The sequence below is a fragment of the Gigantopelta aegis genome, chromosome 11 (genome assembly GCF_016097555.1).
Source record: "Gigantopelta aegis isolate Gae_Host chromosome 11, Gae_host_genome, whole genome shotgun sequence".
Lineage (NCBI taxonomy): Eukaryota > Metazoa > Mollusca > Gastropoda > Neomphalida > Peltospiridae > Gigantopelta > Gigantopelta aegis.
This window is the reverse complement of record NC_054709.1, coordinates 9416882-9432002: the sequence shown is the minus strand read 5'-3', so window position 1 is coordinate 9432002 and position 15121 is coordinate 9416882. Positions and strand designations below refer to the sequence as shown.

Sequence of the window (15121 nt, the reverse complement as noted above, 5' to 3'; positions counted from 1 at the left end):
TGGACAGTACATACTATAGCCTTGATGTATCAGCTGTATAATTAAAGAATACTGGGCTTAAAAGAACTGCCAGCAGTATAATGTATACTGCTATTTACAATAGAATATATGTTTTAACAACACCCCAGCACGAAAAATACATCGGCTATTGGGTGTCAAACTATGGTAAATGCAAACAAGTTATTTACAAAGACTCAGCAATATAAGTAACAATGTACAATTTGGCTTACAAAAACTATTAGCAGTATAATGTATGACATTACTTACATTGATTGTCAGCAGTATAATCAATATATACTGTGGATTACAGACTTTAAGCAGTATAATTAATTCATGACACTGCTTACAATGACAGTCAGAAGTATAATTAATGTATGACATTGCTTATAAACTGTCAGCTGTATAATTAATGTGCAATATTTCTTATAAACTCTATCAGCAGTAACTTAATGCATACTGTTTTTACAAAGATTGTCAGCAGTATAATCAATGTATACTGTTTCTTACAAAGATTTTTGCAGTATAATCAATGTATATTGTTTCTTACGAAGACTGTTAGCAGTATAGGTGGTGTGTGACACTATATATACTGTTATGTACTAAACCCTGCCAGCAGTATAATGTGTACAAAATACTGTCACTCACAAACACCGCCAACAGAATAAAGTTGATGGGGTAGTTCCGTCGGACCTCTGGACAACACGCCAACACAATCAGTGTCACAATGGTCATGGCACTAGAAACCAAAACAAGAAAATATACAATGTTTAACACTCAATATGTACTATGTTATAACAGGCCAACACAATCAATGTCACTAGAAAACAAAACAAGAAAATATACAATGTTTAACACTCAATATGTACTATGTTATAACAGGCCAACACAATCAATGTCACTAGAAAACAAAACAAGAAAATATACAATGTTTAACACTCAATATGTACTATGTTATAACAGGTATACACAATCAATGTCACTAGAAAACAAAACAAGAAAATATACCATGTTTAACACTCAATATGTACTATGTTATAACAGGCCAACACAATCAATGTCACTAGAAAACAAAACAAGAAAATATACAATGTTTAACACTCAATATGTACTATGTTATAACAGGCCAACACAATCAATGTCACTAGAAAACAAAACAAGAAAATATACAATGTTTAACACTCAATATGTACTATGTTATAACAGGCCAACACAATCAATGTCACAAAGGCCACTGCCCTATTGAGTCCCTGTTTCAATCAACGCTATATAATGTTACACCAGAGATGATAGTAGGGTATGAACAAATATCCGGAAGTTTTAATACTGGTTGTCGGGTATGGAGATTGGCCGGGGACGGGACATAGCCCAGTGGTAAAGTGCTCGCTTGATGCGTTGTCAGTCCGAGATTGAACCCTGTTGGTGGCCCATTAGGCACATTGAAAGAAAGAAAGAAAGAAATGTTTTATTTAACGACGCACTCAACACATTTTATTTATGGTTATATGGCGTCAGACATATGGTTACGGACCACACAGATTTTGAGAGGAAACCCGCTGTCACCACTACATGGGCTACTCTTCCGATCAGCAGCAAGGGATCTTTTATTTGCGCTTCCCACAGGCAGGATAGCACAAACCATGGCCTTTGCTGAACCAGTTATGGATCACTGGTCGGTGCAAGTGGTTTATACCTACCCATTGAGCCTTGCGGAGCACTCACTCAGGGTTTGGAGTCGGTATCTGAATTAAAACTCCCATGCCTCGACTGGGATCCGAACCCAGTACCTACCAGCCTGTAGACCGATGGCCTACCACGACGCCGGTATTAGGCACATTGATTTACGATCATCGGCTTGAACATTAGTCTTAGAGGAAACCCGCTACATTTTTTCATTAGTAGCAAGGGATCTTTTATATGCACCATCCCACGGACAGGGTAGAACATACCACAGCCTTTGATACATCAGTTGTGATGCACTGGCTGGCATGAGAAATAGTCCAATGGGCCAACCGATGGGGATCGATCCCAGACTGACCATGCATGGACAATTTTGGACAAACAGTACTGCACAGACGATACAAAATGTGGAATTCAGGATAAATCTGTTATATGTTGATAAATTAATGTTAAATTAACAGTACTGCACAGACGATACAAAATGTGGAATTCAGGATAAATCTGTTATATGTTGATAAATTAATGTTAAATTAACAGTACTGCACAGACGATACAAAATGTGGAATTCAGGATAAATCTGTTATATGTTGATAAATTAATGTTAAATTAACAAGCATTCTGAGAATAATGCTAAAGCAATTTCATTTCATTTCAACTTCTTTTCATGCTTATATCCAATTAAGTTTCAAGCACATTGTTCTGGGCACACACCTCAGCTATCTGGGCTGTCTGTCCAGGACAGTGGGTTAGTTGTTAATTGTTAGTGGTTTGTGAGAGAGAAGAGGGTGTAGTGACCTTACACCTACCCATTAAGTTGTTAACACTCGCTTTGGGTGGGAGCCAGTACCGGGCTGTGAACCCTGTACCTACTAGCCTTATGTCCGATGGCTTAACCATGACGCCACCGAGGCTGGTGCTAAAGCAATACATGTCCACTGCAGGGGCCAACAAATTCAAGGGCCATAACTCTGTGAAAAATGGGTAAATCGCCATGAAAGTTAAACCTATCTGTAACAGTACATGATAAAGCTATACACAAAATTCCACCTCAACATCTTCAGGCATTGCAAAAAAACAAAATTCCAGAAAAACAAATTCTGTACCTTCTAAGTTCAAGGGCCGTAACTCTGTGAAAAATTTGTAAATCGCCATGAAAGTCAAAGCTTGATCTGTAACTGTACACGATAAAAGCTATATACCAAATTTCAGCTCAACATCTTGAGGCATTGTGAAAAAACAATAACACCTGTCCGGAAAACAATGTATGGAACAGATGGATGGACAAACAGATAAACTGACAGAAGGTTGGAGATGAAAGCTATAGTCCCCTACAGTCGGACTGGTAGGGGACTTAAATAGAGATTATTATACGAGCTTGAGAGTCGTACTGATTTTATGAAACAAGTGTCAGGATTATACCAGGGCCATACCCTGAACAAAATCGGGGGGGGGGGGGGGGGGGGGGGGGGCCCACACTACTTTTTATAAACAAATAAAACACTATACAAATTAAACCGGGAAACGTGCATGCTATTTTCTCGAGTAAAAAAAAAAAAGAAAAAGAAAAAAAAAAAGTGAGATTCTCCCCCCCCCCCCCGAGGATACAGCCCTGTATATATGAATCCTGACATGAGTTGCGTAAAATCAGTATGACTCACACGCGAGAGTAATAAAAAAAATTATTATCCATATTATTATTGGCATTTTTTTTTTATCAATAACAAGGGCTGTCTCAAAATGTTTCAACCACAACTAGTAGGAGATGACAAAATGACGTGATATTCCACATGCACAGTCTGAGCCAAGACTGGGGAAGCAACATCATGTTATGATGTGTCTTCCCATAATTACGTCATTACACTTGTTATTACATGTGTGCTTCATAAGATTATTATTAACTTGGTTATGTTGAACAATATGGATAATAAAAAATGTTATGCATCTACCAGTGATATTGCAGTATACTCAGTCCATACTTACAAAGCAAGGTACCACATCCACGGATTATGTATAGAGTAGTATTTCACCTCATCACTGAAAAATAGGTGAAATGTGAATGATGGATACTTTAGCCCATAAATAAAAAGAAAGGTCATCAAATGGAAAGAAACATACATACATACATATATGTATATCATATAATATCTTACATTGTCTGTGCAATCAAAGTATGTGATATTTTCTCTGATAACATACTTTAAGAATTAGATAACTTTGCAAATTAGATGTAAATTAATCGAGGTCACAGCACTAGGTTTATTAACATTTAAGCAAACGTACAAGGGTGACACTCCACAACTGACATATGCATTCATATAGTCATCAAATAAAAACATTTCAATAGCAATTTTACACTGAAAGCTGCCCAGTGTTCAGAAAACAAAAAAATGTTAAGCATTAATTTATTTTGATGTGAGGACATCCAAAATGACGTCATTCGAGTTTGATGTCATTTCCATTCAGAAAGACACCATGCCACATATTCTTACGTCATTTGAATATCTAGTAATGGCGGACTGGAATAAAAGTTGCAGCCATAATATAAGCTTTATAAATTAGCAGGACAGGGTTTATAGCAGATAAACTGTCAAAATCAATTACCGAATTCAAAATAACTTTATTTCTTACCCATATAAGTAAACCATTCAGGTACATAATCAGTGTTCAACAAGTTTTTGAGAAAGTCACTAGCCCTCACAGAAGCTTTGGCTTGGGCCCCAAGTATTATAGTAATACAATTGATAATTTCTACTAGCCCATACCAAAACATCACTAGCCAGAACAAACGACATAAACTACATAAACTACATTTATTTAACAGTTCTGTTTACGTCACCCAATAATATTTAAAAGAAAATATTCCGTTAATAACTGGTTAATCTGGTTAATCGAGTCATGTTTTAAACAAAAGAACTTAGTTTTGTTAAAATAAAAACAAGGCAAGAAAAATTTGTTTCTAACTGTACAATTGTTTGCTATATCATGAGACATGACATAGTGGCCAACTATGGTAACTTGTCATTTTGTTAAACACTTAGAGCCAAATAGAGTTCCACAGTGCACTAGCAATTTTTTTTTTAAAACACTGTCGATATACTGTAAATCTTAATATATACTCCTAAAAAAAAAGTAGGGAAACCTGGAATATTAATGTTAATATCAACTATTAGACCGAACATACATTTTGACCACAGACATCCCAGTAAAGAACGTTCAGGTCTGTTTATCAACACACCGAAACACATTAAATAGTTTGCATGTGCATCACACAGTTGCCCCGTACATGTGTGTCGGGTGTCATTCTCGATTTCGACAATTTCCAGGAAGGTCGATTAATCACTGTGAAACATTATTTCTGTCAATCTTATTCATTCTGTTGATCATACAGTTGTTATTGTTTTGTTTTTAGTCATTTTTATTGTTTGAATTTGCCATTTACTGATAAAAAAAAGTCAACTTTCAAATTTAACTTCTGACCCCAATCGTGCTTCAAGATCTTTGGTGGTCATAAAACCAACTGTAATACTGAACTACCGGTTGTAATGTTTGCCCAATTAATTCACTATTATCATATAACCATTCCCCACAGCTCATATACCTTACAATTTTGGCAATTGTAAATTCTTATTAGAGTTCCCCTACTTTTTTTGAAGAGTATATATATATATCTCTGGTGGTCATAAAACCTACTGTAATACTGAACTACCGGTTGTAACGTTTGCCCAATTAATTCACTATTATCATATAACCATTCCCCACAGCTAATATACCGTACAATTTTGGCAATTGTAAATTCTTATTAGAGTTCCCCTACTTTTTTTGAAGAGTATATTTAGTGATTTTATAATTTAGTTAAACCCATTTAAGTGACAAATCAGAGACACAAAACTTTAGTGAGGTTGGCATTATTAGACATTTAAAAAAAAAAAAATCTTAATGCTGAACGAACATTTTGATATATTCTGGCATTATGCATCTTACTTACAATTAAATTTAGTCAAAAATAACAGTAATGTGCAGGCTATCTAACTATTGCTGTTTGCTATACTTATAGCATGTAACCATTGTTGTGTGTTCTATTAATTGCCAACAAAACAATAGTCTCCGGTATGTCTCTTTAAATTTAGTGTAAAGAAATATTAGTGTTTGGTATGGCCTCGCTAAATTCGTTAAAGGGACATTCCTGAGTTTGCTGCATTTTTTAAGATGTTATCGACTAACAGAGACTTTTTAACGATTGTAATTAAATATCAAATATATTTTTCTGCATAAAATATTAGTGGCTGTACATTAAAAGTGTTTCTGATCGTTCTAATATTTGTACTAGTTTAAATTTCATCTTATTTCCTAAAATATTGTTTTTTTGTACTTAAGAAATTATTTGAAGACAAAATCCAGTTTGGGCTTCTTAAAAATATTAAAACCAGAAATACATTGAATATACAGACACTGATATTCTAAACACGAAAATATATTTAATATGCAAGTTTAATTGTAGAAATATTTCATTAGTCGGAAACATCTTACAATGCAGCAAACTCAGGAATGTCCCTTTAATATTTTATGCTCACTAACATTCCCTGATTTACAGTATTCAGAATATGAAACAGATGTGTTGTGTTGGTTATTTGAACTAAATTACTGGCCAAGAAAAATTTCAAGCCCCAACAAAAACTTACATGTAAATGAACATGGACATAATCGCCATGGTGACAAGGACCTGGCAACACAGGATGGCATAGACCTTCCGGATGAAACCTAGAATAATAAAATAAAACATAGCCCAGGATGGTATAGACTTTATAGATGAAACCTAGAATACTAAAATAACACATAATACAGGATAGCATAGACGTTATAGACGAAACCTAGAATACTAAAATAATACATAGCCCAGGATGGCATCGACATACAGAAAAAACCTAGAATAATAAAATAACACATAACACAGGATGGCGTAGACCTAATATACAAAAGGTAGAATAATAAAATAATACATAGCCCAGGATGGCATCGACATACAGAAAAAACCTAGAATAATAAAATAACACATAACACAGGATAGCATAGACGTTATAGACGAAACCTAGAATACTAAAATAATACATAGCCCAGGATGGCATCGACATACAGAAAAAACCTAGAATAATAAAATAAAACATAACACAGGATGGCGTAGACCTAATATACAAAAGGTAGAATAATAAAATAATACATAGCTCAAGATGGCATCGACCTTACAGAAAAAACCTAGAATAATAAAATAATACATAGCACAGGATGGCATAGACCGTATAGACGAAAGTTAGAATAACAAAAATAATACATCACACAGGATGGCATAGATCTTACAGACAAAAGCTAAAAATAATAAATTAATATACCACACAGGATGGCATAGATCTTATAGACTAAAGTCAAAAATAATAAAATAATACATAGCACAGGATGGCACAGACCTTCCAAATGAAACCTAGAATAATAAATTAATACATAAGACAGGATGCCATAGTCTTAAAATAATAATAGATGAACCTTAGAATAATAAATTAATACATAAGACAGGATGGCATAGTCTTAAAATAATAATAGATGAAACTAAGAATAATAAATTAATACATAAGACAGGATGGCATAGTCTTAAAATAATAATAGATGAACCTTAGAATAATAAATTAAAGCTACAGTTTGTTTTGTTCAACAACACCACTAGAGCACATTGATTTATTAATAACTGGCTACTGGATGTCAAACATTTGGTAATTTTGACGTATAGTCTTAGAGAGGAAACCTGTTACATTTTTCAAGAGTAACATATAGTAACATGAGATCTTTTATATATGCACCATCCGAGACAGGATAGTACATACAACAGCTTTTGATATACCAGTCGTGGTACACTGGTTGGAACGAAAAATAGCCCAATGGCACCACTGACAAAGATCGATTCTAGACCTACTGCCATCCAATGAACACTGTACCTCTGGGCTAGGTCCCGCCCAATAATAAATTAATACACAGCACAGGATGGCATAGACATTACAGACAAAAGCTAGAATAATAAAATATTACATAAACAGGATGGCAAAGATCTTATAGATGAAAGCTAGAATAATAAAATATTACATAAACAGGATGGCAAAGATCTTATAGAAGAAAGCTAGAATAATAAAATATTACATAAACAGGATGGCAAAGATCTTATAGATGATGAAAGCTAGAATAACAAGCATTTTGAGAGTACTACTCAAGCAATACATGTCCCCTACCTGACCCAACAATTTTTCGTATCTCCTAAATTCAAGGGCCAAACATCTGTGAAAAGTGGGTAAATCACAATGAAAGTTAAACTTGATCAGTCACATTACATGATATACCAAATTTCACCGTAGTATTTTCAGGTATTGCAAACAAAAGGAAAGAAAGAAATGTTTTATTTAACGAAGCACTCAACACATATTATTTACGGATATATGACGTCGAACATATGGTTACGGACCACACAGATATTGAGAGAGGAAACCAGCTTTCGCCATATCTCTTATATGCACCATCCCACAGACAGAATAGCACATACCACGGCCTTTGATATACCAGTTGTGGTGTACTGGCTAGAATGAGAAATTGCCCAAATGGGCCCATGGATGGGGATCGATCCCAAACCGAACACGCAACAAGCGAGCACTTTACCACTGGGCTATGTCCCGCCCCTTGCAAAACAAAAATGCGGAAAACAAATTTTCTTATCTCCTAAGTTCAAGGGCCATAACTGTCAAAAATGGGTAAATTGCCATGAAAGTTAAACTTCATCTGTAACAGTGCATGATAAAGCTATATGCAAAATTTCTGTTCTAAAAAAACAATTTTCACATTGCCCAAGTCCAAAGGCCATAACTCCGTCAAAAATGGGTAAATCGTTATGAAAGTCAAATTTGATTTGTAACAGTACATCATAAAGCTATACAAAAAATTTCAGGTCAATATATCAAGACCTTCTAGAAAAAATGTCCAGAAAACACATTTTCACACCTCCTAAGTTTAAGGGCCATAACTCCAAAAATGGTTAAATCAAACTTGATCTGTAACAGTAGATGATTTAGCTATACACAAAATTTCAGCTCAATATCTCAAAGCCTTCTGCAAAAAAACCCATCCTGAAAACATGTGGGACAGACAGACGGACAGACAGAGATGAAACCTATAGCCCCCCCCCCCCCCCCCCCCCAGTTGGACCGGTAGGGCATTACCCTTGCTCTAATATTAGTAATAATCTAATAAGTGTTCACCTTTTCTGATACTTTCCTCAGTAAACGAGTTAAACTGATCAAAGTTTGAAGGCATGGACCCACTTTCTACATCTGCATTACCACCATACATGTTGCTTTGTCTTGTTTCGCCAAATATCAGTCAGTTGTCTGAAACAAAAATCAAATCAAATCATTATCACTACCCCACAGGTTGTACATTACAGGGTGTCTAGAATTTTTTTTATAAAATCCATTAGCCATGGGATCAGTGATTTAAAAAATATATTAGCCACAATTAAAATTTCACTAGCCCTCTTTTACTTTAAATTAATACAATTTTACTAAATAATAGTAAAAATTGGATATGTCACACAAAGAAACAGATATAGCTTAAACACATTAACACTGGGGGTGGGCTTGGAGAGCAGAATATTCATATTTACAAAATAGACTTAACTGCAACATTTGACCAAAAAAATTCACTAGCCGTCAGGCATGGCAATAGTTGTTATTTACTAGCCCAACATTGAATATCACTAGCCATGGGAGTGGGGCTACCATAATCTAGAAGTCCTGTCGGGCATGGCAATAGTAGTTATTTACTAGCCCAACATTGAATATCACTAGCCATGGGAGTGGGGCTACCATAATCTAGAAGTCCTGTCGGGCATGGCAATAGTAGTTACTTACTAGCCCAACATTGAATATCACTAGCCATGGGAGTGGGGCTACCATAATCTAAAAGTCCTGTCGGGCATGGCAATAATAGTTATTTATTAGCCCAACAATGAATATCACTAGTCATGGGAGTGGGGCTACCATAAACTAGAAGCCCTGTCTGGCATGGCAATAGTAGTTATTTACTAGCCCAACATTGAATATCACTAGCCATGGGAGTGGGGCTACCATAATCTAGAAGTCCTGTCGGGCATGGCAATAGTAGTTATTTACTAGCCCAACATTAAATATCACTAGCCATGGGAGTGGGGTTACCATAATCTAGAAGTCCTGTCGGGCATGGCAATAGTAGTTATTTACTAGCCCAACATTGAATATCACTAGCCATGGGAGTGGGGCTACCATAATCTAGAAGTCCTGTCGGGCATGGCAATAGTAGTTATTTACTAGCCCAACATTGAATATCACTAGCCATGGGAGTGGGGCTACCATAATCTAGAAGCCCTGCTAATTTTTTTCATGCACTGAAAAAAATTGATTAGTTTGCACACTAGATATCAAAGGAAACAAGCTGCATTGTTGTGTACGGAAACGCAACTGACAAAAAAAGTTCATGAGCATAAATACGATAGTTAAATTAATGTAATTTAACAGTCTCTGCTGTGACCCATACCAGGGCATAAAATTTGAATTTTTCAGACAACCAATGTGTCGTTCGTGTAGTTTTAGTGTTTACACGAACGATTTTCTTTAGTAGCTCAGATACAAATGAAAAGGCTAATGGGCAACAATATTCAAACGATAATCTAAGATGAGCGATTTTTGTAGTTTTTCTCCTATCATAAATATGAAAATATACTTTTTGTGTGCTAGGACTAACTTAAAAGCTACTAGGTGAAAGTAAAAATTAGGTTTGTTTGTCCTAACCCGACCGACCCATGAAAATCGACCCGTGTCAAAATCGTTTTTGACCTTTTGTGGAAGATTTGTTTATAAATATTTAACCAATTTCAATGTAGGTTTAAACAAGTATAATATTGATCTGTAGATGATATTTGTCAAACATTTTAAAACCTCAATATAATTTAACAAAAAATTATTAAAGGGACATTCCTGAGTTTGCTGCATTGTAAGATGTTTCCGACTAATAAAATATCTCTACAATTAAACTTACATATTAAATATATTTTCTCGTTTAGAATATCAGTGTCTGTATATTCAATGTGTTTCTGGTCGTCTTAATATGTGTAAGATGCCGAAACTGGATTTTGTCATCAAATAATTTCGTATGTACGACAAAACAATTTAGGAAATAAAATGAAATTTAACCTAGTACATATATTAGTACAAATATTAGAACGATCAGAAACAAGTGTAATATACAGACACTAATATTTTATGCAGGAAAATATATTTGATAAGTACTTACAATTGTTAAAAAGTCTCTGTCAGCCGATAACATCTTTAAAATTGCAGCAAACTCAGGAATGTCCCTTTAACGTTAGTTTGGATTCATTGGAAATTAGAAATTCTATAAAATGCTATTCATAGTAATGAGAACACGATTTTTCTGCGACGGTGGGACGAGATCTCGCGCATCGCAGTGCATGTTACATGCACTTATGACAGGCAAAATGGGTTTAAAACTAAATCAATCTAACTGTAGCTGCACAGATACCTTCGCGTGAGCTAGATGAGGCTTTGTATTGGCATGCTTTGACAGTCACAAAGTTAATATTAGCGGTCATTTTGTTTTACACTAGGTACATTCGCTAGAATGACATAGTGTTTACTATTAATAGACCTTCATCAGTCTTACTACAAGTGTCGAACTCCGCGGAGAATCAGTAATAAGCCGACGCATTCCGATTGGCTTGGAATAGTGGTGAGAGAGATTTTCAAGACAGCCGTCTATAATTTTTGTAACATATTTTGTTTTCATCAGTGTCATTAAATTGCATCGGTATATAATATAATATCCTAAGAAACTACCCATAAAGGTTCTGTGACGTGCTTCAAACACCGAATATCGTGACGTCAGGACTGACAATTTCTGCAAACTTTCTTAAATTGTAAATAAGTCGATGGTGTGCTAACGCAGGTAGCATTTTATAACGAAAGTAGACGGTGGTCGTGAAGGAAATAGCTGGACACGTTGAACAATGGAGAAAAAGCTGGTTAGAACATTACCATCAAGCACATATGATATACATCTAGCCCAGGGATTTCCCACTGCACGCAGTTTTCCAAAACATTGATGATATTAGCCAACACACGTTTGTTTGGATTTTCTGATAAGTGATTACAGCTTTTGCAATAACAATCCATTTATGTTGATATCCAACTGGTTTTGCATAAGCTACAGATGAACGACAAAATCGTTCATGTCAAATCTTATGCACTGCAATTTATTTTTCCTCCACCCGCTAAACGAAATTTGAAATAATTAAGTCGTAGGAAATCCCGAATGTTTTTATGAGTGTAGTCTTTTACATTTAAAACATGTTTAAGATAAGATATTGTTTAAAAAAAATAAAGAAAAAGTAGGATATATGTTTATTTTGTTGGGGGGGGGGGGGGCGGAACTGAAACTCAGGACAGTCCCTTTAATTTCCGAACAGCATATGATTTTGTGCACGTAGCGAAATGATCAAAGGGAATGTGCAACTATGTTACTAAACTTTTTCGAGAGTTCTAAACAAAGCGCCGAATTTGTTTTACCAATTTTGTTTTACCGCGGTACCAACTTTGTATTGACTGTGATGCTGATTTCAAATGGATACATTGTATCTTTCTCACACCGGCAATGTAGGCTTATTTTCTTCCCAAAACAGTGATAATTTTTTAAACATTTATTGACAAACGATTACATCTTTTGCACGAACGATCTATCGTTTATGTTGATATTGGTTTTGCATAACCGACAGACGAACGACAAAATCATTCGTGCCAAATTTTATGCCCTACATACCAATATCCATATTTCTGTTTGATACATACAATAAAAGTTATATTTTATTTGAGCAATGAAAACATTTTATTTTTATTGTTTCGGCAATCTCCCCACCTTATTTGGCACCATAACATGAAAAACACTGGAGTGGGATTGGGTGGGGGTAATGGTGGGTGCTACATAATTTTAGCATCACTTAAGGTTACACGGTCAGAAAAGGTATTTTAAAAATATGATGATGCTCAAGATTGTTTGCAGGTTTGTAGACTCTATATACAAACATGCCCTGTAATATGTTGCTATTATGATATCTGGGCCCCGTTATATTTTAGTCGGGCCTGCTAAAATCATTTTTATTTTGTTAATAAAGTACATTTATTCATTGATTTGTCCTATATCCATTTATTTTCAGATGTCACACATTGCGATCTATATTAATTTTTGCATGTTTATATTTACAGATAAAAAAATATAATAATTTTGTTTATTTCCAAGATCATTTACGCAAGCCATATACACGAAATACATACAGGTCTTAGATAATATACAGACAATGTATTCACATTAATAATTAATTTATGAACAGTTACACTGCATACTACTGATGTGCTGTGATTTCTTATTAAATATTCTACATACCCAGCTGTGGTTCAAACGCGGAGTATGGTATGTTGATTTCGCCTAGCTTCAGCTGACAGAAAGTAAACAGCTGATCATGAATAATGAATAAACAGAAAAAAAATACTTCAAAACTATAATAAATATTTTTATTTTGGTGGGAGAAATGACTCGGTATGAATGAGATTTAAGCCGAACCAACCCTGGGTGAATAGGACTGTGGGCGAAACAACGCTGAGTTCGAAATGGTTTTAGGGTGAAACGACCCAATTCCATTATGATTATTGATACTGTAAAAAGAAGTACAACATTACAATAGTTCTGATCCAGAACTGTGTTTAGAAAATTTCTTCCACAGGCGTCAAATCCACACGTAACTGTTACAGAATCATAACGAATCGAGAAGATTCGATGGAATAATAATAATAATAATAATATCATAAACATGGCGCAGATGCAAGAATCGCGATTCATGTTTTAACTATTATTTTAATATTTAACTGTAAAAAAACTACAACATTATAAAGGCTAAAAGTAACTCAGACAGAAATTAACACTAATAAATACCAAAGTCAATCACAATATGGGTAGCGAAAGTGAAAACGTGTGAAACCCTCAGCTGTCACCACTGTTAGTTCCGGGTTTTCTATTTATAGACTGTTCCGCTGGCTCAAACGTATTGACCGTAGCTTGAAAAGTGAACAGTATAGGTTGTAGCAGGTTTTTTGACCTTTTTAAATATTCACCCGAGTCGCGATATAGACTTGGAACGTTCGAGAACCCCCCCCCCCCCCCCTAAAAATAAACAACAACAAAAAGAACAAAACCAAAAACAAACAAACCTAGAAAGGAAGAAAAAAAAACCCCAAAACAAACCTGAAAACAATGTTTGTTTAACAACACCAGGGCGGTCAGTCAGGTCAGGTCAGGTCGTTTAACGTGCACATTCAGAGCAAGCTGTTTGTAGCGCACGCCTGTCATGGGCGCAGGTGTCGGCCACAGCCGGTTCTTCCGTCCAGGACAGGAAAGGGGTGGGGGGGGGGGAGGGCGCCTGCACTGTCAGGTGCAAGAGAGCACCTGAGGGCGGTCGGGATTACTTTTTAAATGTTTATATTTATAGAAAAATATACGGGTTTCCTCTCTAAGACTATATGTCAAAATTACCAAATGTTTGACATCCATAGCCGATGATTAATAAATCAATGTGCTCTAGTGGTATCGTTAAACAAAACAGACTTAAACTATAACTGATATGTAATTTTAATCGTTGAAAAAGCTTTGTTTATTAAAAACATCTTAACTCTGGACGTGTTGTTTAACGCGTAGTTAAATATGTGCATGGTTCCAATAATTTAAATTATTCACGTTGAGTTCCTGTGATTCTAACCGATTGTATAATCGAATGTTAAACTGGTTATAATAAACAGGGGCGGATCCAGGAATTTTAGCAGGGGGGGGGGTTTCCAGTCTTGAGCCTTTGAAGGGGCCCCCCTCGATAGGAAATTTTCATATTTGAAGATAGCTTTAGATGGATTTGAAGTATATTCCCGTTATCAAAATCCTGCTTGTTCAAACACCCAGGCCATGTCTGAAATGTCTCAGGATCGAACATAACTGTTTGTTTTCTTTATTCTTTTTAATGAAATTAATTTTGTGTCACGAGCAGGGGGGGGGGGGGGGGGGTGTTCCAGACCCCCTCGACCCCCCCTGGATCCGCGTCTGAATAACCAATAATCGATGATGGAATTGCAACCGATTCCCAACGTATCAGTAGGTATAAGATCAAAGTTATTTGTTAATCTTCAGCTGAGATGTATGCATGCCATTGTGTGTGTGTGTGTGTGTGTGTGTGTGTGGGGGGGGGGGTTGGTAGTGACACGACGTGGAATGCCAAGGGAACTTTGGGGGAGGTTTGGAGGGGGGTCGTAAAAAAATGAAAATTTAAAAA

General features: G+C 35.6%; 1 protein-coding gene across 1 annotated transcript in view; it reads right to left on the bottom strand.

Annotated features, from left to right (window-relative positions):
- Positions 1-13839, bottom strand: part of LOC121385289 (protein lifeguard 1-like) — a 31032-nt gene extending 17193 nt beyond the window's left edge. Inside the window, exons 1-5 of the mRNA XM_041515909.1 lie at positions 13741-13839; positions 8964-9092; positions 6357-6435; positions 3658-3711; positions 646-736 (exon numbers count right to left, since the gene is read on the bottom strand). Of these exons, the coding sequence (XP_041371843.1) occupies positions 646-736; positions 3658-3711; positions 6357-6435; positions 8964-9054 (315 nt within the window). The 5' untranslated portion in view covers positions 9055-9092; positions 13741-13839. The remainder of the gene's footprint in view (positions 1-645; positions 737-3657; positions 3712-6356; positions 6436-8963; positions 9093-13740) is intronic.
- Positions 13840-15121: the final 1282 nt, after the last annotated feature.